This window comes from Melanostigma gelatinosum, assembly GCF_949748355.1.
Source record: "Melanostigma gelatinosum genome assembly, chromosome: 7".
NCBI lineage: Eukaryota > Metazoa > Chordata > Actinopteri > Perciformes > Zoarcidae > Melanostigma > Melanostigma gelatinosum.
This window is the reverse complement of record NC_136640.1, coordinates 23164134-23191899: the sequence shown is the minus strand read 5'-3', so window position 1 is coordinate 23191899 and position 27766 is coordinate 23164134. Positions and strand designations below refer to the sequence as shown.

At 41.8% G+C, this 27766-nt stretch overlaps 1 protein-coding gene across 1 annotated transcript; it reads left to right on the top strand.

Annotated features, from left to right (window-relative positions):
- The first annotated feature begins 568 nt into the window (after positions 1-568).
- Positions 569-27766, top strand: LOC306779441 (calpain-9). The gene is made up of 20 exons (XM_079271362.1): positions 569-864; positions 7014-7083; positions 8903-9021; positions 10015-10148; positions 12033-12204; positions 12383-12454; positions 12760-12851; positions 14312-14386; positions 15923-16083; positions 16958-17109; positions 18889-19097; positions 19191-19233; positions 20451-20525; positions 21526-21583; positions 22607-22671; positions 23753-23821; positions 23942-24020; positions 25166-25282; positions 25434-25492; positions 27261-27766. The coding sequence occupies exons 1-20, from the start codon at positions 613-615 to the stop codon at positions 27285-27287; spliced, it is 2100 nt and encodes a 699-aa protein (XP_079127488.1). The 5' UTR covers positions 569-612; the 3' UTR covers positions 27288-27766.

The window sequence follows — 27766 nt, the reverse complement described above, 5'->3', positions numbered from 1 at the left end:
ATTAAGCAAACTCAGTGAGACGTTAAAAAAAATATATACGCCAAATATTGATAATTTAAATTATTTTTACTCCCAATCACTGCATGTTAAAATTTTTCCTCTTATGGAAGTCCATTTATGTCACTGATGAATAAAGATCCTGTAAATCATTCTGAGAAACTTTCTCAAAACAATAAGTATCTCATAATTATAATAATATGGTATATCATAATCTCATAATCATGATATACTACTGTACTCATTATTATGCGATACTAAGTCATTATTATGAGATACTAAGTCATTATATTAGGTTTCTCATTATATTGAATTACAGGATCTTTATTTATATCACAGTGGCGGAAATGGGCTTCCGTACCCGCTTGTACTTCTACCAATGATAATGTTATTTTCGTGTGAAAATAGGTGGACAAAATCTCTCAGTACAGTACTTACCATATATGTAAATATACTTCGACCGGAAACTTCAGCTCCACCCTCTGTCGCCTCGCGCTCAGGTGAGCGTCTACCTATCTAGCGTGCATTGGTTTGGGCGTGGCTTCTGAGTATTATCTTCTGAAGGGCAGAAAGTCGAAAGCTCCGTTTCAGAGAGCGCGTGTCTGCTTTTCCGACATGAAGAAGTCGCTGAGTGTGTCGTCCGAAGGCTCCCTCCCTCCGCTGGACGACGACGCGGACTCGGTCTGCTCCGACGAGCTGCTCGGCTCTCAGTCCCGCAGCTGGCTGTCGGACCTCATGACGAACGGGCTCGCGCCCCCGGAGAGCGAGGACGCGAACACGATCGCCCGGGACGGGCTGTTCGTGGACTACAACTTCCCGCTGGGAAAGCTGGAGATGCAGGCCGGGGTCAAGTGGAAACGACCAAAGGTAAAGACGGAGATGGAGGCTGAACCTTCTGTACCTCTTCTGCTGTGGTGCAATGTATCAAGTACATGTACTTCTGTGCAGCTTTTTGTACTTTACTTGACTATTTCTACTTTCCACTAGGCCTATATTTTGGAGGCAAATATTGTAGTTTTTACTGAACTATATATTTTTTGATCCCTTTAGTTCCTTTGCAGGTTCAAAAAAAAATGTTGTATTAAATATTACAGATTCTGATACCAGTGGCGGCTGGTGGAACATGTTCTAGGTAGGGCCATCTTATCAATTTGCTGAAATTGATAAGATGGCCCTACCTAGAACATGTTCCACCAGCCGCCACTGGTATCAGAATTATTACTTGGCAGTTAAATATTTAACATGTATTCCAACATGAAAACAATCAGTAAATAACACTTATATAATATAATATAACATGTTAATTTATTGAGATGCCCCTATGGACCTTGTTATAGGAGGTAAAGATCAGGAGAAGTAAACATGAAGTGTAATTATGAATACTGATGTTAAATTAAGCTATGATGAGTTTTCACTGTTAATTTAACATCTCTATTACATGTTGATGCCTCCATGACCAAGTTAAGCAGATGAGACTGAGGACAACTATGTAGAAGAAAAGATGTTCACTTTGTCTAATATGTAGCTTGACAGAGTTCTCATGTGTGTCCTGGTGTTCTCATGTTTCCTTACCTCCTCATCCCTCACTCCCTACCCTGGTGTTCTCATGTTTCCTTACCTCCTCATCCCTCACTCCCTACCCTGGTGTTCTCATGTTTCCTTACCTCCTCATCCCTCACTCCCTACCCTGGTGTTCTCATGTTTCCTTACCTCCTCATCCCTCACTCCCTACCCTGGTGTTCTCATGTTTCCTTACCTCCTCATCCCTCACTCCCTACCCTGGTGTTCTCATGTTTCCTTACCTCCTCATCCCTCACTCCCGTAACTGTCCGTGCTGGATCTGTCCCCGTTGTTTTAAAAAGCTAAATAAATGATTAGCATGACGTCATCCAGCTAGCCAAACCTGTCTGGTGTACAGCTAGTACAGAAGCTTCATGTACTGCTTCCCTTTCCCGCGAGTCTGCTGTCTGATTGTGAGGTCAGGCTGATCTGATATCAGCTCTTTGGCTGCAGAATCTCCGCCAAAGTTCTCCTCTCAAACGGGTCTTGGAGGAGGAGTGCTCGCCTGTAGAGACTTCTCCTGACGAGAACGCGCAGCGAGGGGGGCCTGATCGTTCTGGCCCACAGCTGAATCTATTTGAGGGCGCTGATTGGCTAAATTGTATGTCACTCATTTATATCTTGAATCAGCAGTTGGCTAAACTGCTTCATAGACCCGTCTCTTTTGGGCCAAAACGATCAGGCCCCCCAAGCTGCGCGTTCTCAGAGTGTCGTGCACACAGACAGAGAGCACGAGCAGAGAGCACACAGGCGGAGAGGACGAGCAGGAAAAGCATATATTTTGCTTTGCTATATTTTTAAGTTACTAACCAAACCCTGGCTTTACAGCAGGCGGCAACTTCCAGTTCTGCCGAGTGAAGCCAATGCAGAAGTGTCTTAAAAGTTGCATTCTCTCTACTGACCAGCAGGGGGCGACTCCTTTGGTTGCAAAAATAAGTCCGATTGTATAGAAGTCTATGAGAAAATGACTCAGTGAGACTACCTCAGCAACAACCAGCGGGACAGAAATATACCTCTGAAATTGACTGAATTTAGGAATGTGATCACTCTATAACGTTCTGTTGAACAAATCCACATCGAGTACTCGAGTAACGTTGCTCACGCCCATCCTAGCTGTTTATCTGTCTTATCGAATAGAAACTATCAACCCTTTTTTAGAAAGGTTTATTTGGGATGACAGTCTTAGCTTAGGCCACTGTAAACATAGGCAGCCATGCATTTAGCTAACATTGACAGAGTTATAAAAAATCCACATTGGCTGCTTTATAATTTGCAAACGTATACATTGTCTGATCAACTTGGTGTAGGACTTGTTGTTGCTTGTCATTTTCAAAGTATTATGTTGAGCTAGTCCGTTGCTTGTTCAGTTCAGTGTCCTCAACCTGGCAACCGATCGTGAGCTTGAATCTTGGGAGGAGGGGCGGGGGGAGACAGGGGGGAGTCTGGCCATCAATTTCATGTTGTCCCTTTAACCCAGGAGGCAACCTCTGGTGAAGCCAATGCGGAAGTGTCTTAAAACTTGCATTCTCTCTACTGACCAGCAGGGGAGCCTCCGGTCCGATTGCATGGACGTCTATGAGAGAATTACTCTACTTCTCTCTTGATTTATTCCCTCAGTAAACATTGTAAACATAAGTTTATGGTCTCAATCTCTAGTTTCAAGTCTTCTTCAATACAGCATGATGTTCATGTAGTAGATGATGGTCCATTTAGAGTCAAACAGACCATAAAGCAGAGTATGCTTTAGGGCGGGCTTACTGTGATTGACAAGTCGCTACCACTACCAGAGCCGAATACGGCGCCTCTATATCACTCCTCCCCATTCCACATAGAGTAAAGGCTGTATTCCAAGATGGCGATGGCGAAATTGCCAAACTCGAGGTTTCATAACATTAGTCCACAAATCAACTGAGTGACGTTACGATGACTATGTCCACTTCTTATCTACAGTCTATGTTCACACTGCTTGATGCCCTCAAATCCGAAGCACTGCGCCTTTAAGCATAATTCTGCGGTTCTTGAACTTTACTTGAGCATTTCCATTTTATGCTACTTTGTACTTCTACACCTTTAATATTGACTGACAAAACTGAAAGCTTAAAGTCATACTTTATTTTGTCGAGTGGAGGCTTCCTTTTTACAAATACATGGTATTCTTTATCATTTTTGATTCTATAGGGAGAAACTCTATGTGCAATATACCATAAAGCACCAAAGCAAAAAACTAGCATCTCATGGTTTAAGTTACTATAAGGAACAAACCACGCAGGATGAAAACATCCTCATATAAAGTCCTAATACACTCGCATTTACAGTATAACTCTGTACTGTAGTGATCACTCCTAATGAACTTGAGGCTCACTATTAAGCCTTAAAGCAATATAACACCAACACTGTAGTCGATCCCTCAGAGGTATACAAACACACACACGTTATGCCTTGTTTATGAATGTTGCAGCAAGTTTAATAGCAGGCTTTTATAAAGTGAAATACTGTGGGTAAATGCAGAGTGCTAGAGCTCCGAGAAAACTGACGTAACGGCCTCATAAAATCACTTTTACTGTCAGTGAGTCACACCGGGATCGTGTCATGTCAGGAGGCAGACCTGCCATGACATTTATGAATACCAGTTGAAGTTTGTTCCGAATGTAAACCTGTGGTTTTTTTATGCACCAGTGTCTTAACTGGGGAAGCTACCTCAGTTTTTTGATATTGTTCAATTTGTGAGAAGAGGAACAATTGCAGATGGGTGCGTTTCAAACAAATCACATGGAGGTATAATAAAGACAAACAAAGGGCTGCAGGGCAACGGGAGGGAAAGGAAGATGTCAGCCCAGTGTTGTCCATCAATACACTCGGTATCGGTAGAAGTACTCAGATCCTTCACTTAAAGGTTCACTATACAACATTCAGAGCATTAATATAGCAACAAACGGCTATTATCTCTGTAAAGATATAGTGGAGTAATGTCTTCCTGAGCAGAGAATGAAGTTGTAATCTGAGCCTCTCCACGCTTTGTGTACGGTACATATGCGGCCAGGCAGCGCATGCTTTTAGTGCACCGTTAGCTGCAAGCCGCTGGCTCAGTCCTCACCATGTTAAGAGCTGCTGTATATGTGTGCTCTGAATTTGCGTTTCTGATCCCACACTGAGAAAATACTCCTCTACAAGTCCTGCATTCAAAACCGTACAAAGTAAAAGTATGTAAGTTTTATCAGCTAAATGTACTGAAAGTAGTGAAAGTAAAAGTAATGATGGTGCAATTAAATGTTCTCTGTCAGTGTTTTACTATTATATATGATGTTTCTGGATTCATATCACTGCTGCATTAATGTGTATGTTGCATTTTAACTCCTTTATGTCCTGTTGGTTAGTTTATTCTGCATCAATGCATCATATTCTATGAGATCATCATGTTTGTAGCGTCTCTGTCCTGTAAGAAACCTTGTGTCTCTAAACACACCAACAGTCCTGTTTTCAGCTTTGTGACGATGCATTTTCCAGCTGATCCAAGAGGCTTTTTAAAGAGTTTACTGAGATGAAGAAGTAGGAGGATTTTCTCAACACATAAAGGAACACTTCATCCTTCAGTTTATCACAAACACTCAACATCAACACATCTGGAGATACGTGGTTTCCACTGGACAGGAAGAGGAGGGGAAACTGTCATCTGAAAAGTAACCAGAGCCAGAGCCGGGGATCGAACCTCTGATTGAAGGACGGTCCTGCTCTCCACTGAGCCACCGTCGCCCGCCGTGATGTTTGTACGTGGGGTGAACAAAACAACAAGAACGCCTCAAAACTTGCAGAAGGAAATCCAAACCTCAGTCTCAACACAAATAAAAACCATAACGAGCTTCACAAAGGTCGCATTTACTGCAGAGCTGTCGCACTGCGTGTATCAATCCCGCTTTACTTCTTTCACTTTCCCCAAAACCAATTACTCACACGTTATTTCCATAAAACTATAAAAACAATAAAGCGAAATCCCTGTCATTGGTAATGACAGGGATTTCTGTATGTACTTTATTTCAAGTCTGTTTTTGACCATTGGTCAAATCTTTCATGTAATCTAAAGCTGCTAAAGTGTGTCAAGACGTTAGACCAATCTGAACAAATGTCAGTAAATACAGATTTCAATCTATGATTTCTCAACAAGAACAAAAGATATGTCCGTGTTTAGAAAGAAAGTTGTCTATAATCGAGTCGTCATCATTCGTCGAGTGTTTGATGTGTCATCTTCTCTTTGTGGAATCTTACCACATCTTGGCACAAGTCCATCTGCTGACCTAACATGAAATGACATTCAGAGACGAGCACTAGCAGGTTGTCAATCATGTCATATATGCCTGAGTTGTAGTTTGATCTTTTGACATCAGAATGTTCGTTTCCAGGATTCACATCAATCCGGTTCAACTGGCACTGTGGACTGTCACACACACACACACACACATATACTGTCCTGCACACATCCTCATCGCCCTCTTCAACAGCGTTTATATAGGTCACAAGTCACTCCGCTCATAATGGAACACTCACAGATTTATCTCTGTCACTTCTGTTTGTGTCGCCTCCACAAAGTACCATCACACAAAAGGTGTCCCTGAAGTATCTATTATATGTATGAGCTAATCTACGATGAGTGTAATGATAATAATAAACTTTATTCATAGAGCACTATGAACTCCTAGATAAACTAATAAACTACTAGAACACAAAAGGTGCTTTACATGGTTGAATCAGTAATGAAAACAGTTTAGGACTGCGAGGAAATAAACTCAGTTTACAGCAATATAAAAATCAAATGGAATGAAATATTTTCCATATTTAAATCTATTTTTGGGGCTTTTTTTTGTCTTCATTTGATAGTACAGCCAATAGATAGGAAAGGTGTGAGAGAAAGATAAAAAGCGGCCGTTTATTTTCCATTTCCTCCGCTCTTGAACTTGCCTTGCCTTCCATGTGCAGGCCTAAAGCGTTGTGTATGCAGGCTGGTGTTGGATACACACAAATGTGCCGTCGTCGTGGAGGCTCGGTGATGACAGAGCAGCTCAGGTCAACCCGCTTACTGCGACAGGCTGCGTTCAAAACACAAGTTTGTTGCTGTAACTATCGCAGTCTTGTGAGAAGGTTTTCCTGAGGGGCTAGTTCACGCTGCTGTTTCTTGTTAACTCGAGAATATCACATACCGGTACTTTTTAGAATTATCACTTGTGCATCTACAAAAATGATCAATCAAACACTTTGCACCACCGCACAGAGATGCAACTAGTATCAATCTTCCCGTCTGACTCCGGGCTAAGAACTTAATGAGCCGCCACTCCCTGTTCAGACGCTCTGAAACCTGTTTTTTTTTTTTGTCATTTCACAGTTCCCTTCTTCTCCGGTTTCCTCCCGCTCCTCCTCTGTTTTTTTTTGTTTGTTCAACCAATCATCAAACTCCTCTCTGTTTCCAGGAGCTCTGTTCGTCGCCTCAGTTCATTGTAAACGGAGCCACGCGCCTGGACGTCCGCCAGGGAAAGCTCAGTAAGTAGACGGCCGCTGTGGTGTTACACAACACAGTCTGTTCAGACACGACGTGTCCACGGAAACACGTAAAAACGTAAAAAGAAACGTTTTTAACGTTGAATGGCATAACAAATGGTGATATATTCATTGGTGTATTTTTTAAAAGGTAATGTGAGTTTACCCTCCAGTACTTTTGAGTTGTTCCTGTCTAGTTTTTATGTGACATGGGTAAGACATGTTCTTCATGTCCTGACAATAAAATAAATATTTGGTACCGGCTGCCAACAAGAACAAACAGGAACGTTTACAACTGTTTACATCCGGTAGTGGATTTCTTTTCACTGGTCCACGTCATGTGATGCATCTACCAGTGGTTCATCATCATACATACAGCTAGTAGTGGTGTAACAGATCATAAAACTCACGGTTCGGATCGTACCCCGGATCAGAGTCACGGATCTGATCAGCACAACAAAAAAGGGAGCAAATATAACTTTTAGAGGCCACGTTCACGTTTTTTTTTTTGCCAGCGATACTAATTGCCGATCGTTGATGATCCATGTTGACAGATACAGATCCCTTTGCTGTGTGATTATGGCAGCTGGTCTACATTCAGCTGATTTCTTTCTTTGCCAGTGTCCAAAAAATCATTCCAACCACCTTGAAGTCTGTAAACAATCAAAGATTATAAATATTGTTCTTTGACTTTGGTTTACTAGATTTTTCCATAAAAACACACAATTTAAATAAGGAAATAAAAGATTGTTTTCATATAAATTAAAACAAATCTTGTCAAAAGGAATTTGAACATATTTTTATTTATTTATAGAATTTATTCAAGTTTCTCATCAACAATACAGTTTACGAGGTTACATTTGAACACTTCATGATGACGTTATAATTTACCTTCGCCCAATTCTCGTTTTCACTGAACAGAGCCTGAACGCATCACGATGTGCACCTGAACTGAACCTTCGTTGGTTTGCTGTTAGCGGTGCTGCTGACGTTCACGAGCTCTCTACGTGTCAATTTAAACACTGATTGGTTGTTTACAGTGTAACATTACCAGAGATTGGTGACTAGAAAAACAATAAATGCCGATGTCCTGATCGCATATTTCACTGAATATTGGAGGATAATTACTGATAATGATAAGAAAAACCTCATTTCACACTGTGATGGTTAACTGAGTTAATCCGTGGTTCCCATACGTGACTTTGACACGGAGGAGCCGGGCATCGAAACCCGCTGATGGAAGACCCGCTCTACCATCGCGAGCTTTGCGCTTGTGTCTTCGTGAGAAAACATAGTTTGAAGACCTCATCTGGGATTCCAAGTGAAAGATCTGGAAGAGTCCCGATTACAAGACGGCAAGCTGCGTTGTGTGAACAGTACAGCGAACTGACGACTTTGAAAGTCTCACAGTGGGAACTTGGTTTTAACTTTTATTTGTTCAGCTTTGCCGTCAACTGTTCTTACGTCTATTTACTGTACATTGAGAGAGGTGCAAAACCAGAGTCAAATTCCTTGTTTGTGCACACATACTTGGCCAATAAAGATGATTCTGATTCACATTTGTCCCCCAAATAAATACAAAGTGGTCATGTGATATTTTCTGCCTGCATGCACCATGAATCAATCTAGCTCGTGCACAATGAATCATGGGAAACTGAGGTTCCACAGAGGATGCACCAGCTGTGTCAAAAGACGTCTGTGTATTGTGGAGACTCCAAAATGGAAACTTACAAAACAGTTCATGGCACTCTGTGGTGAAGTGCAGTCATGACGCACCCTCCTGATAACCTGACCTACCTGCCAAACCTCTCTTTTCCTTCAGATGATTGCTGGTTGCTCTCTGCCATCGCGTCTCTCTCCGTGCATCGCGTCCTGCTCAACAAGGTCGTGCCTCTGCGACAGAGCTTCCAAGACGGATACAAGGGCTGCTTCTCCTTCTGGGTAAATAGCTGAACGTTGCCCAACATGCTCCTGTCTGTGCAGCACGGATGAATCTCAGTCTCCAGAAGCCGACATTTAAAGTCCCAGTGGAGCTGAAGTTTGAGCGTCTTTAGCTCCTCAACGTATTTCTTTGTGAAACATGTATTTCAGCAGTGTACAGTCACAAAACTGATTCAAATCGAATCCTTTGCATTGGATTGGACCGGTAAAAAGTAGTCTGGCTTTGAGTTTAGCGTGATACGGAGCAACAGAAGACTGTTAGTTCCACACACACCTCCATCCCCTGTTGTTACATCAGGAGGACGAGGGAGCGATGAAAGGGCAACTTTGCTCTGTCACATTACATGCCGATTGAACGGCGCCCGGCTTAGCTCCATCACCATGTCAGTGGCCAGCAAAACTCTGCTGGTCCTTTGGCGTCATCCGGCGGACGTTCATCTGCATGTACTGCAGTGACACAGGCGGTTCGGAAATCGGCAAAGTTTCCCTTGAATGAATTTAACTGAAGCCACATTGATTTGGAAATGAAAAGTAGAGTGTTTGCCCCCTCATATGCAAACACACATCGCCTCTAAGTCGCCCGAGGGATGCATTTTTTGAGTGCAGGATGAGTCAACAAACATTTGAAACTCTTGAACAGAAGAGAAAACCCTTTTACTGGTATTTTTGACACATATTTAGCTTACAAACCACAGAGAAATGAGCGATTAACACAGCGACACAGGTTAAACTGGGGAAATGTATTTTCGTTTCACTGGAACTTGTGTTGTATGTGATACAGACATGGGGTTTCAAATAATCAAGGACAGTGACAAAAAGGAACTTTTTAATCTTTCTTTTCTTCTGTTGACAAAATAATGTAGCTTTCATCGAGAAAATCTGCATGATAGATTTTGGAAAATGTTGAAATATTATTTTTATGGCCTTTGTAAACTTGATGAAAGCAGGCCACTTGTGACCCCCCCCCCCCCCCCCCCATCTCTCTCGCTGTAGTTTTGGCAGTACGGTCAGTGGGAGGAGGTGAGGATTGACGACCTGTTGCCGACTCAGAACAACAATCTGATCTACCTCAGCTCCCCAGAGAGACTGGAGTTCTGGAGCTCCCTACTGGAGAAGGCCTACGCCAAGTCAGTGTGTGTGTGTGTGTGTGTGTGTGTGTGATGAAGAAATCATCACCTCATTTGGATGCGAAATGAGATCAACCTTCACTTAATTAGAATGTGAGAGTAATAACATTCCAATTAATTGACCAATCGCTAATTCTCGCCCGCCAACGCAGACTGGCCAATCGTAGCGCAGGCCAGCTATGACGATTATCACGCACTAGACTCGCATGCAGTCTTTTCAGATGTTCTTCCTCTTCAGGCTGGTTCAGAGGATTGACGTTGTGTAATGGTGAAGGAGATATACCTTTCTAAAAAGTTTTGTTTCTATGTAAAAACCTGTGGCGCTAACATTAGCAGAGTGCATTAGCACATCATGAACTTGCATTAGCACTCCTATGCTACGCCAGCTACTGAAGCTACACTGAATGTATACACGTGCTGTTATGAATACCTACCCGCCTTTATTTCATTGTCTTCTGTCTGGATCTCCAGGTGATGTGGTGGATCACTTTAACGCAGTGATCTGTAGCTTTAGCTTCTATCTTTATCTTTTTAATCTTTTTAACCTGTTTTCACTGCTGAATCACTTTGACATCCTGGATATATTCATTAAACGCTTATTGCAGACCTTTCTGTCTGCTTCTCTGAAATAGCTTTTACGTTTTTCCAGAAAATGAGATCATCTGTGGGGAGTGCAGTTAGTGACAGTGTGGGCTCTATAGCTCTCACACCTATCGGAGTAGCAGGCGGGTGGTGGGGGCTTAGTGAAGGGTCAGTTGTGACACTTTTTCCTACGGGCACCTTGAAAAAACATTTCATTTCTAAAATCTCTGGAATCTCTGGAAACACCCTCAGAATAGACCTTAGGATGCAAATTCACCATGATGCTGTGCTCTTTGCTCAATAGTCTCAATGAGTGTGTTGAACATTGCTCCAGGGCAACAATTTAAGGCCTTTACACACCGAGAAATTCAACTGGGGAGGATAAACTAGATCCTTATTTTTTTAAACGCGGTGCCCTATTTATTGCTGAACAAACTAAATATATCTTTAATATCTCCAATTCATCATTTCCCTTTATGCCTCTTGGCATGTAGGGCAGCAACAAAAGTCTTCCCCTCCTGTCTGTCCCGGGCGAGTCGCTGGATGGTGCCCCATGAGTGGTTGAGGCTCTGCATCTCCTTCTCCACAGTTCTTCTCCGTGTGTTTCTTGGTCGGCCTCTTTTTCTTTTCCCTTCTGGTGTCCAATGTAAGGCTGTTCTTGTGATATCAGCAATCTTTTCTCAACACATGTCCCATCCATCCCCATCTTCTCAATATCTCCAATTATACTGGGTTTATTCTAACAGGTTTGACCACACCAATACCCTGCTCTTGAATCTAATTGTTTTTAACTCTGCTCTGTTGTTTTAATGTTCTTTGGATTTTATTTTTTTAATTATTTTCGTGTGTATTTATTCTGTTTTAATTGTAACATCGACCTCATTGAATATAAGGGCATGCCCACAATGATTCCCTTGAGATTTAAATAAAAGTTAAATGAATGAATAGATGGATGAATCTATCTACTGTATAACCAGAAATTAACTTCAAGAAAAAATATGTAAAATATTCATTAAATTTGTGACATCCTGAAGTCCTTCTCTTCCTACTTTTCCCTCTCTATGCTACCAGATGGAATTCAAACATATTGGAAAGTACATCCTCAATACTGGAACAGATTTACCAATTTCTAGGAATTAAACTCTGTTTGTTCACCTGTATTCATGTTTTCTTAGAGAAAGCCTGTCTCTCACAAGCCTTTTTATTCCCAATCAGACCTTGTTTTTCCAGTTATTTCCCTGTTCGTTTACCACCTGGAATCTATCTGATGTTTTTTTGTCCTCGCTGTGTCTTTTGTCCCAGGCTGAAAGGTGGCTACAGAGCTCTGGACATGGGCTTCCCTCACGAGGCCATGGTGGATATGACGGGCGGGGTGGCTGAGATTTTGAAAATCTCCTTGCTGCCTCGAGACCTGCCGGCCTTCCTCAGACACCTGCTGGCTAAAGGAGCGCTCATCAACTGTGCCAACTGCCAGGTACGGGGAGGAGGTTAGCGGTGGCGTGGAGGCTGGAGGGATCGACTTGTTAGGTCTAGTTTAAATCCCCGGAACACAGAAGCAGAGCATGTTCCCATTGAAGCTGTACGTGAGGTTGGTGTAACGTTTCTTCTGTCCTGACAGCAGGTGGGTGGATGTGTGTTTTGTTTTCCTCCAGGGTCCTTTGGAGAAACAGGATGAACTGGGGATCATGTTCAGACATGCCTACTCTCTGACTGCAGTAGAAGAGGTAATTAACTATGCCCGTTAACGGTCCTATTTTTGAGAGCCTCACTTGACTTTAAACAAAATAACGTCCAAAATATTATTATTATACTACATATAAAAACAATATTGGTAGCCGCATGCTTTGGATAAAAAAGTCTTATCACAACCCTCTGATTTTTTTAATTTAAAGACTCATGTGTGCACTTCAGAGAGGAAGAGGGAACTCCTTCTACTGAGGCTACAAGTCCTAAACTCAAGAGGAATTGAAGTGGAGGATTTACATGCATTCATGTTGGCCTGCTCTCTCTGTTTGTCCTCCTCCGCCAGGTGAAGACGGCACACGGCAGCAAGGATTTAGTACGCCTCCTCAACCCCTGGGGCAACACAGAGTGGGAGGGGCCCTGGAGCGACCTGAAAGGGTTGGAACACATTTTCGATTTATTTGAAGAGGAATCACATTTTTCCCCTCAAAAGCTATGCCACATGACATTTTTTGTTTGTGTGCATTTGCATTTGCATTTGTCTGCCTGTCTCAGTCCAAGTTATATATTTACTAGGGGTGTAACGGTTCACAAAATCCACGGTTGGGTTTGGTACGATACAGTGGAGCCACGGTTCGGTACGGTTCGGTACAGTAGAAAACTATAAATGCCAGAGAAATGTACTTGATTTTAAAATATATTTATTCATTACAACTAACATCATAAAGTTATTCTTTGACTTTGAACAATGATGGAACTATACCTGAGTGACCCATCTTCTGGGGTGTCTTCTTAGCAACACATAAGCATAAAAAACTAAAACTGCTCCTTAATGTTATGTTGTATTGTTACTTACATCTTGTATTGTTACTTACATCTCGCAAAAGAGATTTTTAATCTCAATGGGACTACCTGGTTAAATTAAGGTTTAAAAAAAATATATATGTATATATTTTTTTTTTCCAAATGTATTCGGTTCGTCATGCCTACCGAACCGTGAGCCTCGTACCGAACGGTTCAATACGAATACACATACCGTTACACCCCTAACATATATATATATATATATATGTATATGTATATATATATATATATATATATATATATATATATATATATATATATATATTAATTATATATAGTTTTAATTGTTTGATGCATCAATAACTATAATCCAGTAATCTAATATATATTATTCTGAAATGCGCCATCCTGCAAGATGTGTACTTTTAAACATCATGCAGGATGTGCTTTAACTATATTTTACTATTTAACATTCATTATTAGCACTGTTGGCTCCCAACTGTCGCCATGTTGAGAGCCGCATGGAGGCAATCCCTCAATCATAGACGTGCTCTGAAGTAAAAAGATCTGAGTATTTCTAACCACCACTGAAAATATGACTAAAATAATCACCCAAGTGGGACTAAACCTAATTAGAATCTAAACACAGGAATGCAACATTATGTAAAGTAACATATAAAGTAAAACATAGACTGGTAGCCTCGTGAGTAACAGTAAAATGTGTAAACTGCAATGTGAACTGTAATGTAATATTTATATACGTATTGAGAACAGTTGTAGATTATATGTATCGAAATACATATACTGTGAAGGATATTGTTTCTCATGCTTGTCACCTTTTCTCCGTCTGCCTTTCTTTGTCACAGTTTCTCAAATCTGGCGTCAAATTTAAAAATTCAACAATAATTATGCATATTAACTGATGTACAGCTTAATTTATCTGTATTTACAGATGGTACTTAAATATGTCTCAAAAAGACAAAAATATAAACATGCTTCACTAAGAGTGGTAACATTTGACCTGTTTGTGTTTTGGCGTATGTATGAAAGTCTCCTCTCTACTGGTGTGCCTGTGTCTCTCTGTCTCTGTGCAGTCCAGAGTGGAAGACAGTGAGCGTGGAGGAGCAGAAAAGGCTGGAGAGAGTGAGCCGGGAGGACGGGGAGTTCTGGTGAGTTTGTGCATCTGAGCGTGCTCTCTGTGACCCCGACCGCCCGCCTTCTGCAAACATGTAACAACACTCTGACATGCGAGGCTTAACCGCAACGAGAACAACGAGGAAAACAAGTCGGCTTATCCGCTACCTTGTCGCACGCACATGTGCTTTTCATTGTCATTTGTCAAAGAAAGGAAAAAGCATGCAGTGAGGCTTTGTGACTGATGATCTGAAGGACTGAGTCTGGACAGTGTTTTCATTTTCTACTTAAAGTATTCTTACAAGGCAAGGCAAGGCAAGGCAAGTTTATTTGTATAGCACATTTCAACAACAAGGTAATTCAAAGTGCTTCACATAAAACCATTAAAAGCATCAAAACATAAGGCAAAAGAAAAGGAGATTTAAAAACAATTAAGAACATTCATTAAAACATTAAAAAACAGTGTAAGAAATAAAATGCAGTAGTAAAATGCAGAAATGCAGGAAATTGATTAATATATGAATTGAATGTGGTTCAATTAAAGGCAGCAGCAAACAGAAAGGTCTTCAATCTTGATTTAAATGAGCTGAGGGTCTCAGCAGACCTGCAGCTTTCTGGGACTTTGTTCCAGATATGTGGAGCAGAAAAACTGAACGCTGCTTCTCCATGTTTAGTTCTGACTCTGGGAACAGAAAGTAGACCGGTCCCAGACGACCTGAGGGGTCGGGATGGTTCATAAGGTAGCAGCAGATCAGAGATGTATTTTGGCCCTAAACCATTCAGTGCTTTGTAAACCAACAGCAGGATTTTAAAGTCAATTCTTTGCTGGACAGGAAGCCAGTGCAAAGACATCAGAACTGGGGTGATGTGATCCACCCTCCTGGTCTTAGTGAGGACTCGAGCTGCAGCGTTCTGAATCAGCTGCAGCTTTCTGACGGACTTTTTACAGAGACCTGTAAACACACCGTTACAGTAGTCCAGTCTGCTGAAGATAAATGCGTGGACAAGTTTTTCCAAATCCTGTTGAGACATAAGTCCTCTAATCCTTGATATATTCTTCAGGTGATAGTAGGCTGATTACAGATTGAACGATATATATATTAGTGGTGCAACGGATCATAAAACTAGGGAGCAAATATAACTTTTGTGGATCCCTGATCCCATTTTTTTTTCCCGCTGATACTAATTGCCGATCATTGATGATCCATATTGGCAGATACAGATCCCTATGTATGTATATATATTCTTTTATTCATAAATAAACACAATTCAAACGATAAGGAAAGAAAAGATTGTATTTTTACTGTGTTTAGTAGTTTTAACGATGTATTATATGCTGCTTAGAGCTGGGTTAGGAAGTTAAACAGCTCATAATTCATCTCTAATATCGCTATATTTTGTTGTGACATCTCCAAGCAACTGGATTCATTCAAGTTTCTCACCAACACTACCTTTTACCAGATTACATGTGAACACACCATGATAATGTTATAATTTACCTTAACCAGAGGAGTCGCCCCCTGCTGGCCATCACAAGGCATCTATAACTGGCCTATTTCTCTCTGCATCAGGATGTCGGTGTCAGACTTCCGACAGCACTTTGAGACGATGGAGGTGTGCCACCTGGCAAACGATCTCAGTAAACCAGGGTCCAGCGTGGTGCCGTGGTGTTGCGTAATGCATCATGGGAACTGGGTGCCAAGCATCTCGGCGGGAGGCTCCATGCAAGGGGGTAAGAAGACACACGGCATCTTAACTAACTCCAGCACATTTACAGTGTTTCTAAACCTTTTCAAAATAAAAGAACGAAAATGTTTTTTGTTCAAACAGACCTGGGGCCATTGTTTGCACAGCAGCATTTGTTTGTAAATGTACAGTCTGTGGTATCTTACCTTGTGTGTACAGTGCTGGAGTCATAACCGTCCCTCCTCCCTTTTTTAATCCCCGGCCACTGAGGTGTGTTTGTGTATGATGAGTTGCAGACTCATCATGCTGAGACAAGTTTATTGGTCTGGTAACAAAGTGGTGCCACGGTACAGTGTGTTTGATCACTGTAACTGCTCTTCAGTCACTGACCATGACAATCTTGCAGGTAAAAGTGAGAATCTAAGACATGAAATAGTGCTGAAGTTAAAGTATAGTGAGCCACGGTCGTATTAGTATCAGATAAAAACAATGTCCTGACTTAAGAGTTTCATTCGCAACATAAAGATACTGTGTAAATGTCGGTCAGTTCATTGTTTTCTAGGCAGATGTACGCTGATCTCGTAGAATGAGATGGAATTAACCATGTTGAACATTTCTAGTTAAAGTAGCAGGATGTCAACTTTAAGATTCAAGTGTTAGCGTGACTCTGACTGAGTATGAGTTAATGGCCTTGCTTGTCTTAACAGCACATTTACTCCTACATGCATGTTGTATAAATCTGAAACCAGTGAGTAGAAAGGGGAAAGGCAGTTGAAGCATTTGTGCTGATCAGCTGTTGTCATAGTGAGAAACGGAGGAGGGAAATAGTTCACACTACTGTACTCGTTCCAGTGTAGGGTTAAAGGCTGAGGGACGCAGTACAAAGTGTAGTACTAACAGTGTGTGTGTGTGTGTTCCAGGTTCGTTCTGGCAGAACCCTCAGTACTACTTCACGTTGTCGGAGGTGGACAGCGGCACAGCTAAGAAGACCTGCTCCTTCGTTTTGGCTCTGATGCAGAAACACCAGAGGCGTAGGGGCGTTAACCTGGCTATAGCCCTGCATATTTACCCGGTACGCACGCACGCACGCACGCACACACACACACACACACACACACACACACACACACACACACACACACACACACACACACACACACACACACACACACACACACACACACACACAGTTATTCATTTATTAAATGATCACAGAATTATTTTACAGGTGCAGTTACTCTGAACGTCAAGATATTACATTAAAAAAACATATGTTTATTAATTACTTTACATTGATATATAATAAATCAGTGGTTTCCAAACCTTTTTACTTGCAACCTCTTACACAGAATGGAAAGTGTAGTTAGGGCTGCTTGTCATGCCTCAGTTGTCGATGGGACAAATATTGAGATCAGAGGAACAGGAGCAGCTACAACAGTAAAACGCTGCTTATACATTGACACACCAGTATTATAGTTATCTAACAATGATATAATATTTATAAATCATTCATAGGGAACTCTACTGCACAATGAGTACTTTTACTTTGGATACTTTAAGTCTTTTTGGCTGATGATACTTCTTTTACTTATGTAGGATTTTAAATGCAGGACCATTGTATTTTTACATTGTTGTTCTGGTACTTTTACTTGAGTGAACGATCTGAATACTTCTTCCACCACTGCAGAGAAGTGTGGGAGGGTGGTATAAGTACAACAGCGTATTACAGACAGACGGACGGACGGACGGACGGACGGACGGACGGACGGACGGACGGACGGACGGACTGACGTGACTGACGTCACTGACGTGACTGACGTCACTGACAGACGTGACTGACAGACGTCACTGACGTGACTGACGTCACTGACTGACTGACTGACTGACTGACTGACTCACGTCACTGGAACCAAAACAGACTCAATAAATAATCTGCTGGCATTTCCACTTCCTGCTGCTTCCCCCGAACATCACACTGTGGCCCTCCTCCATCGCTGAGTCTGTGTGGTAGTGGCATTCTCTTTTTAATCTCTAACATGTTTTATACTTTGTGTGAATATCATACAATAGTCTTATTTCTATATATGTATTTTGTATAGACCCTTTGTTAACACCTTACCGTTAAGGAACGGAGTCACACGCGTACCCTTCCGCTAACTTTGCCGTTTTTATCGCTAGCTCTCGCTGGGACTGTGTTGGGCAGACTTGGTTTGGGGACTGTAGGGACGCTGGTTCAAGTCCCTGCGCTTGCCAAGTATGGGGCGTGGACTGGCAGCTAGAGAGTTGCCTGCTGGCTTTCTGGGCATCGCAAAGGTGGCCCTTGAGCAAGGCACCAGCCCCTCAAACTGCTCCCTGGGTGCTGTTTACTAAATAGCTGCTTGCTGCTCCTAATACAAGGGTGCTGTGGTTTAATTGTACTGTGTCTGACAGTTAAAGTTGATATGATTTGATATGAATACATTTACCATGACATATAGTATATGGGTGCATTACAATGTTGCCGTCGGCTGATTTGACCACCGAGATGCGAGTGACTGCTGGCTTGAGCGCAGAGTGATGAGTGATGTGGCTCCTTCACAAACACAACAACTTCAGATTCATCTCAGAGAATTTCACTTTCTTACTAAACCACTGTAATCTCGTAAATGTACCACTTTTCTCTGCCCAAGCAGCGTATTCATTTTTGTTTTACCTACAATGGCTCTAAGATGTTGTGCTACATAATAGCTTGGATAGCATGAGGCTTTCAATCTGAAGGTCCAGGGTTCGAGTCTCTGTTCAGGGAGACGTTGCACAGTGAGAAACAGTGGTTTGTGTGTCCACGTGTTCTAAGTGTTTGCTGTCCCGCCAGGCCCATCCTAAGAACACATACCTGTCCTCAGAGGACCTGAAAGTGCTCCAACCGGTCCTCTACAGCCACAAGTACTCCCCGCGCCGGGAGGTGGTGCTCCGCGGCTCCCTCCCGCCAGGCCGCTACATCATCGTCTCTTCGACCCAAGCAGCCAATCAGCCGGGAGCGTTCCTCCTCCGGGTGCTGACGGAGCAGGGCAACGATGCCACGTGAGTCACGGATACGACCTGAGATTAAGAAACATCAGAGGGCTCTTAATCATAAGAGTGATGATTTTAATATGTGGGGTTTTTTTCTCCCAGTCTAGCCCGCAAACCGGCAATCGACATCCCTCCATTGAAAGAGGTATGAGACAAATCAGTCAGTAAACAAATACTCACCTGGTGGAGTGGAGTGGGCTCCAACGAAATTCAGCAATGATGGAGATAAAAGTCACAGAAGCTTTTATGCGAGACAGTGTCAGTTGGGGTTTAAGTGTGTTCACAAGATGTGTAGGCTGTAGAAGAGCCGTTGTACGTTGTTTTCGCTACTGTAAAAGATTGCTGCTGAAGCCTGGATAGCTCAGTTGGTAGAGCATCAGACTTTTAATCTGAGGGTCCAGGGTTCAAGTCCCTGTTCAGGCGACAGGAGTTTTAGAAAGCTAGTATAAGGCAGGACCAGGAAAGTCTCTCTGCAGTTCTATCTTGAGTACAAAAATGTGCAGTACACATAAATCATATAATATGTTCTGCAGTTCCTGAGAAGAAAGCTGCATTGCTTCTGTCAGTCCATGATGCTTGTTTTAACACATGCACGCCGAAGGTCAGGCACAGCAGTAAGTACATCACAGTCACTGTTCTGCCTCAATTCCATGTCACGTCCAAGTCTTACATCTACTGTAAGCAGCACAGAAAGAAAATATAACAGCTACTCACACAGCTGCATAGATTTCATATATAATAGAAATGAAGAAAAGCAAGAGCTCAAAAAATCCCCCACAAAGTATAAAAAATCCCCCACGAAGTATTAAATATGACAATCAAGATGTTCTCCATTTAGTACTGATTGTTTTAAAGCCGCTGATTGATTTTCCTCTTATAGCTGTCAGTCTCTGGGGTTTTAAAACAAGTCTCGCCTGAACAGGGACTTGAACCCTGGACCCTCATGTCTGATGCGCTGCCGTCTGAGCTATCCAGGCTCTCCTTGTGGAATGTAACACTGTAACACGTATTTTTCAAAAATCTCTATCTCTGTGAAAACTCAATTCTTAATATTACTTAATAATATTGATGTTTGCAAACCTCTTTGTTAGTGTTTCTCACACGTTGAGTTTTCTGAACTTTTACATCGACAATGTGTCAAGGTAAGACTAAAACGTGGGAATTCAGAGAAACAAAACCTTCCACCTCAGGAGCAGATACGTGCAAAATATTGTCACTTGAGAGTGAATTTAGTTTATCTGAGCAGCGTATTTTTAAAGGAGATACACATAAAAAAACTTCAATATGTGGTTCAAAAGTTGTAGAGGAGGCATGTGTTTGAGTCCTGTTTCTGAATTGAGGCTCTGTGTTTTCGTCTTGCAGCTTTCATATCCTCACCAGGCTGCTCTTCCTTCACTTGAATCAACCAAACAGCTGTTCAAGAAGCACTGCAGCAAGGTGAGATATCTGCTTTATTTCGCTGAGTCATCATCACTTTCATTTGAGTGACTTCTCTATTTTACAACCTGGACATGCTTTTCACAACATTTCCTTGTTTTGCTTCTTCATATTAAAATCTCCCAATTATCTAAAGAATGGGGGACTTTTATTGTGAAGAATTTATAGGGAACAAAATTCTATTACCGTATTACATCCGCTGCTTTTAAATGTCATCGACTCAAGACAAGCGCGTCGTCAGTGAAAGACGTACCTCGGGCTGACTCGTCTGAGTCAAGCCAAGGCGGCACATGAGGAAGGCCGATTGTTCCCCACACAGTTTAGACAACCGCAATATTTAATTTAAAAGATGTTTTCTGAGCTTCTTGGCACAGATCTGAAGAAAGTGCGTTCAACTTCCATCCTCTCTACTGACCAGCAGGGGGCGGCCCCTCTGATTGCAGGAAGAAGTCCCATTTTATAGAAGTTTATTAGAAACTTAACCTACTTCTCACTTGATTTATTCCCTCAGGAAACATTGTAAACATGAGTTCATGGTCTCAATCTCTAGTTTCAAGTCTTATTCAATGGAGCATGATGTTCATTCAGTAAATGATGGTCCATTTAGAGTCAACCAGAATATAAAGCGGAGTATCATTTAGGGCGGGGCTACACAGTGATTGACAGGTCGCTGCCGCTACCAGAGACGTACACGATGTCTCTACGTCACTCCCCGCAGTCCAAATATGGTCACTTCTGTTCACTGGTTGCAAAAAAAACCAAGATGCCGGCAAAATACCGAACTCGCATCTTCTAAACCGCAGGCCACAAATCAATGGGGTGACATCACGACGACGACTATCACTCCTCATACTGCAGTCCATGGGTAAACCCCACCCTTCTGCTGCTCCCAGCAGTTTGATACAAATACTGAAAGGTGAACCTGCAAAGACTGATGTGTGTGTTGCACTGACCTGTTTGTCTTGTGTCGTGACTGTTTCCTGCTTTGTGTCATCTGAAGGGGCTTTGCAAACCACTGCACCTCCACAAGCTGCTGACCGAGGCCATACAGGAAGGAGGTCAGTGGCGGTCATCTGTCTCTTTTCTCTTTCAACAGTAAATAGTTGTAACGCCCTTAAGGATTGTTACACGTCATACTCAATGTTGTTTTCTGTTTGCAAAGCAGCCGCGAAGGATTTTCACGGGAACAGCAAAGCAGAATAAGGTCTACAGTCGTCACATTTTTAGTGTCATATTAGTTTGGCGGGCATTCGTCTGGGATCATGACAGACATCTACAGCTGGTTGGTGTGGAGCATTCAGTTCCTTTAGTTTCACCTGCTCAGCTCAAACTAAATCTGTATATTTTAATCTTAAAAAAAAAAGAGAATCTAAAACATAAAATAGTGCAGATGTTACAATATAGGAATGAAATATCATATAGATATACTGTTGAATTAGAATAGAATATAAACTATGATACTGTGGGTAGACTGGTGTACAGTAGTATAAAATGAATAAACTGTAATGTAGACAGGATTTAATACAGAAATATATATGTTTACTGCGGTGTGTTCAGGTAGTAGTAGAAGTAGGTAAAACGTATGTTTTGTTTTTGATCTTTTTACAACACTTGTGGATTATGACACATGTTCATGAGGGGTATAAGATGATTATTTTTTCCAGTAGGTCACCACACTAAATAGTCAATTGACCTGAATTATTTTTGTACTTAAAGGGGCCAGTGTGTGTGTGATCTGGCGCCATCTAGTGGTGAGGTTGCAGATTGCAACCAACTGAAACTTCTCATGTATCATGGTGTTCGGTTTGTCCGTTCTGGGCTACTGTAGAAACATGGGACATCAAGAGAAGAGAAGGATGTGCATCACAGCTTCCTTTTTAACAAAAGAACATTCCTGTGCTTTTTTATTTTATTTTTGCGATAAACTGATAGAACTATTGCATGTCTATGAAACACAGGGGTGTTTGGTTTCACCACTGTTGGTCCAACAGCCACCTCTACTGAAACCGACCGACTAACAGAACAATATATGACGCATGCATGGTAAAGTCTCCACTAACGGTCTAACCTGTTGTGCTCAGTGTTGGCCGGCAGTGAGAAGTACTTGGCCCTGGAGCACTGCAAGAGCCTGGTGGTCCTCATGGACGTATCCTTGAAAAGTGACATCATGTCCATCACCTGTATCATATCTGTCATCATCTATCTGTATCTATCAAGCACACTCCGCATTGGACATAAAAAACATCTTTTAAGTGGTAAACAGCAACAACTTCACACCATTGGTAATTAACAAATGCTGCAGTAGAGACATAAGACTGAGTCTCACAGACTGAGAGCTGCATAACAAAGTTACATTTCTCCTGTTTAATGACATGTAGTCTAAATGGTAAACAATAAGAGTTTCATACTAATAGCAGAAGAATGAAGAATAAAAGAAAGAATCCGATGCAAGTACGTTTCCACATATATACCATCATAAACTCACAGAACGTAGTCTGTAAACTACAACCAGCCTACAAATCTGATTTAACAGGATGTAACACTCTGTGTGACTTCCTGTCTGTTCTTTAAAGGCGAGGGCCGGTTCATCTCAAACAAGCCTTGTTTTTTGTGCTTTCTTTCAACTGTGTTCCACTATATTTATGCGTAACACTTGGACATGTTATGGAATTGAGGCACACACACTTGCTTCTGTCAGCGCCGAGGAAACTTAAAAGATGTCTGGCCTGAGCATCAACTTGAACCCTGGAACCTCACATTAAAAGACATTTAGGAATGATATTTTAGCGGTCAGAAGAAAGAATGACGGTGAACTATTACTCCTCTACAGTTCCTCTACATCGGTGAATACTCTGCCATGGTATCAATATTTTCAAACATATACATAAAGTAAAGTATGTGTGTACTTTTCTATTTGTTATCTACCTGATAAAACATCTTGGTGACAGCTGCTGTTCTGCAAAAAAGCGCTCACTGTTATTTTGTCCATCCTTTTATCCCAACGAGGGCAGGCTAGATAACAGAAAGGCCTCTGTGTGTAAAGCAAAGCATCACAAGCTGCAGCCTCCAAAACAATCATTCTTTCTTGAATGTCTGTCATGTTCGTCTAATTTGTCACCCGTTTGTCTGACTGACATGAACACAAAAGAAAGAGGAAAGAGAAGTCTCTGTTGAGGCTCGGTGGCATTTGTCTGGTTTCATGTCCTTGACCTCGGGCTTTTCTTCAGACTCAAGGCAACGCTCGGCTGAACTGGCTGGACTTCCAGTGTCTGTGGGACAAGATCAGGAGGTGGACGGTACGATTATCACTTTTGTTTTTAATGCTGTTGAGAACCATCATAAAACTTGCTCCATGTGTTCATCAGTTGGACAAAGTCCTTCTCTTCTGTAATGAGACGCGGTGTCGTGTGTTTCAGGATATCTTCCTGATGTTTGACAAGAACAAAACACAACACCTGGAGTACAAAGAGGTGGCCCCCGCTCTGAGCAAAGCAGGTAGGACTGAGGACACACAGCCAATGAAGTTACTTCATTCACATTGAATGCATTTCTCAGTCAACGTGTAAAGCTAGTGCAGCTGTCAGAAAACAACCCGTATGTGACCAGCAGGGGGAGCCAGACCACCTCTCTTTACCTCTTCAGCAGCTAAAACTATTAATACACACCTAAAAACACCAATATCAGTCTTACTGTGTGCTTTATTTAGAATATGTACCTTCAGAGCACAGGATGTGCTGGTTGTCCACCTCACTACCAATCCATTTTAGGTCACTGACTTTTAGTCAAGGACATTTTTTGAACTGCTGCATTGAATGTGTTGTAACTCTGTAATGCTGTTCATTCTGTACACACGGCATCATTGCACTTCTGTCCATCCTGGGAGAGGGATCCCTCCTCTGCTGCTCTCCCACAGGTTTCTCCCTCTTTTCTCCCTGTTAAAGGGGTTTTTGGGGGAGTGTTTCCTGTTTCGATGTGAGGGTCCCGGGACAGAGGATGTCGCACGTGTACAGATTGTAAAACCCTCCGAGGCAAATTTGTAATTTGTGATTTTGAATACATTTATATACATTTATATACAAAAATAAATTGAATTGAACTTTAACTTCTACTTCAATAAGAGACCAGTAAATTCGCAAGATATCAGCAATAGCACTACACATGACACTGTTTTCTTCCTTTGTCTGTGCCAAGCCCTCACACATGCTCACAGCGCAGGGGAGTAACTAAGTACACTTGGACTACTGCACTCAAATACAATTTTGACTTGCTTCATACTTGTATTTGTCACTCCACCACATTTATCATCTTTCGTTACTTTTCTGATGAAAACCTGTGAGTTTCCAAAACAAGATATAGTTCAGGGTAGCATTGATATCACTGTTATAGTCAGAATAATCCGATCATATAGTATATGATACGGTATCATTGTAAAGACCTTTACTTTTGCTATTTTAAGTACTTAACCTTTTGAATGCAGGACTTGTATTTGTACGCTGTGCACTTGAACAGAACTTCTCCCACCAGCGCCTGCACACACGTGGATTTAAATACGTCTAATGTTTGTTCGACACTGCACCTGTCGAATGATCTCGGATTGATTCTGACCCGTCGTTGGTTTGTCCCGTGTGTCTCGGCTCCAGGCATCGTGGTGGACGATCTGATAATGCAGCTGGTCGGACTGAGGTACACGGAGCTGGACGTGACCATCAGCTACCCCGGCTTCCTGTACCTGCTGATGAAGCTGGAGAGCATGACCCGTAAGGGAGGGACACGGAGAAAGAGGGTTCTGAAACATTCACACCGTTAGAAGAGCTTCTCCAAACACCTGCCACGACAGGCAGGAAAACATGTCAACGTTTGCCATCTTAGTTCAAACGCTTCTCAAACATTCCCTGTCCTCTTCTGCAGACAAATTCCAAGCGTACGACGTGGTGGGGATTGGAAGCATAACTGTGAGCTACAGACAGGTACGGCCAATCATTAAGACTCCTTCCTCTGCTTTAGATACTTTGAACAGAGAATTGAAAGAAATACAAACATGGAGGTGGCAGCTGTGGTATTTATCATACTTTTAAAATGACTTAAATATCTACATGGCAGTTTGGCAGTTTGGTCATTAAAGCTGTCAAACACGACAGTAAGCGATGCACACTGCAGTTAAAACGTTCTGATTCAGCCGTTATGTTGGTGTTTTTCTTCTTTACTTCAGTCATGACTATTTTTTATTTATTTTATTGATTTAAAAGGGACCATGTACAGTTTAAACATAGATGTCTCCATTCGATGCACTGTACCAGGTTGTAGTTTAAGCAAATTTGCATATGCAGTCCCTTGGCAGGTCAAACAAGGACAAGACAACAACACAGTAAAAGGAAAAGACATAATACAGAGATATACCACAAAAAACATACAAGACACCCAATACAACGCTACACACAAATAGCACATCAAAGATGAGTGTTTGTCAATAAAATCAAGTCAGAAAAGACTAGAAGAATTGAGGTCAGTGTGTGCAGTGTTGTGCAGTTTTTTAAATACTTTTTAAGTTGGCTTTAAAAGTGCTAATGGTGCTGCAGCTCCTCACAGCTTCAGGCAGGCTGTTCCACTGCTGTGTTGCTGTTACAGAGAAGGCTGATTGACCAAAAGTAGTGCGGCGAAATGGTCTTGTACAGTCTCCTGTAGAGGATATTCTCACTGATCTAATCGAAGTTGCTGAGCGAGTATATACAAAGTCACGGAGTGGAGGAGGGGCCAAACCATTTAAAAGTACAGACCAGGCACAAATTTGAGAACAATCTAAAATTGTTAAAGCTCAGTAGATTGTGCTTCTCCAGTACCCGACAATGGTGAAAGTGCAACGGCCTTTTGTCCAGAATTTTTATTGTTTGCTTATATAAAGACTGGAGAGGTCTTATGGCTGTTTCACCAGCCTGCCCCCAACACGTAATGCAGTCAGACATATGTGAGAGGATCATGGCATGCATAAATATCTTTGCTGCATTTGGAGAGAGACAGTTTCTGATGTGTCGAACATTTGCTAGGTTGTATTTTATGGTTTTAACCATATTTTTTTACATGTTTCTTAAATTTTGATCTAGTATCACACCAAGATATTTAAAATCAGTGACTATTTCTAGCCTTTCTCCGTTGATAAGAATGTCCGCATCAGGATGGTTTTAGAAAAAAACATCCCTTTTGTCTTATTTACATTTAGAGTCAGACATGATTGATCGAGCCAGTGTGTGATCCCTTCCAACGCAATTGTTAGCTTGGCAGCTGCTAACTCATCTGCATACATTTGCAGTTCCACATCATGACACTGTTGAGGGAGATCATTAATATATAGACCAAACAATAAGGGAGCTAACACTGACCCTTGTGGAACACCCATTGTGCATTTCAGGTTGCTGGAGAGATAAATACTGTACAATTCAGACACCAAATGTTTTATTTACGTTTGAAATACTGTTGAAGAATGAACGGTGCATCTGAGCTCTAAATGTTGAGTGGGCGTGTCTTTCTTTGGGCCCTCTGCAGTCTACTCAGTGGTTAGATTGAAGAGGTTTAATCTGCGATTAGTTCAGACATTCAGACATATAGAGTCGTCCTCTCAGACGTCAATCAAGCTTTGTGGCAGGAGATTCATAACTTTTGAACGGTTGTGTAGATATTACTCTTTGCCATTAAACCAGGTGAGTTTAAACTAAATGTTTTCTGCTCTCTGATTGGTTCCAGTGGCTCCACATGACCATGTACAACTGACCTGGGCCACTTGGAGGGATTCATCAGGATTTGCTCTGTCTATTCTCCTTTCTTCTGGTTTCCCTGCAGGATTTTAATGTGTTTATTTTTTGTTCACACGTATGAATGTAGATGCACAGCTTGCTGATAGAAACATGTAGCAACAAATCATTTTTTTAATGTCAGTAATCAACTGGGCACGTTTCCTGTTCATTTTCTTACCCTACCCGCCTGCAGTGTCTCCCTTATGACCCATTATTGAGGGTATTACTTTAATGTCAAGAAGTCTATTAATTGATTGATAATTAAGTTGACTCATCATTTCACTGTCCTCCACTATGCATTTATTTTTTACATGCTTTTATTGTGACGCCTTAAAGCAGTAAGGTGATAACCTGAATACAAAAGGATCCGTTCATCTGACGTGTACTTGATTGTAAAACAATGTACAGAGGTTTTGACCTCATGTTTTGTTTCAGCCTCACGCTGCGTGAATAAAG

Bases quoted from the DNA above. Each gene is read 5' to 3' on its own strand.
- LOC306779441 (XM_079271362.1), top strand. From the start codon at position 613: ATGAAGAAGTCGCTGAGTGTGTCGTCCGAAGGCTCCCTCCCTCCGCTG. The intron at 17,110-18,888 runs GTACGCACGCAC...CTGTCCCGCCAG, and splicing joins TAGCCCTGCATATTTACCCG to GCCCATCCTAAGAACACATA. The intron at 23,822-23,941 runs GTACGATTATCA...CGTGTGTTTCAG, and splicing joins ACAAGATCAGGAGGTGGACG to GATATCTTCCTGATGTTTGA.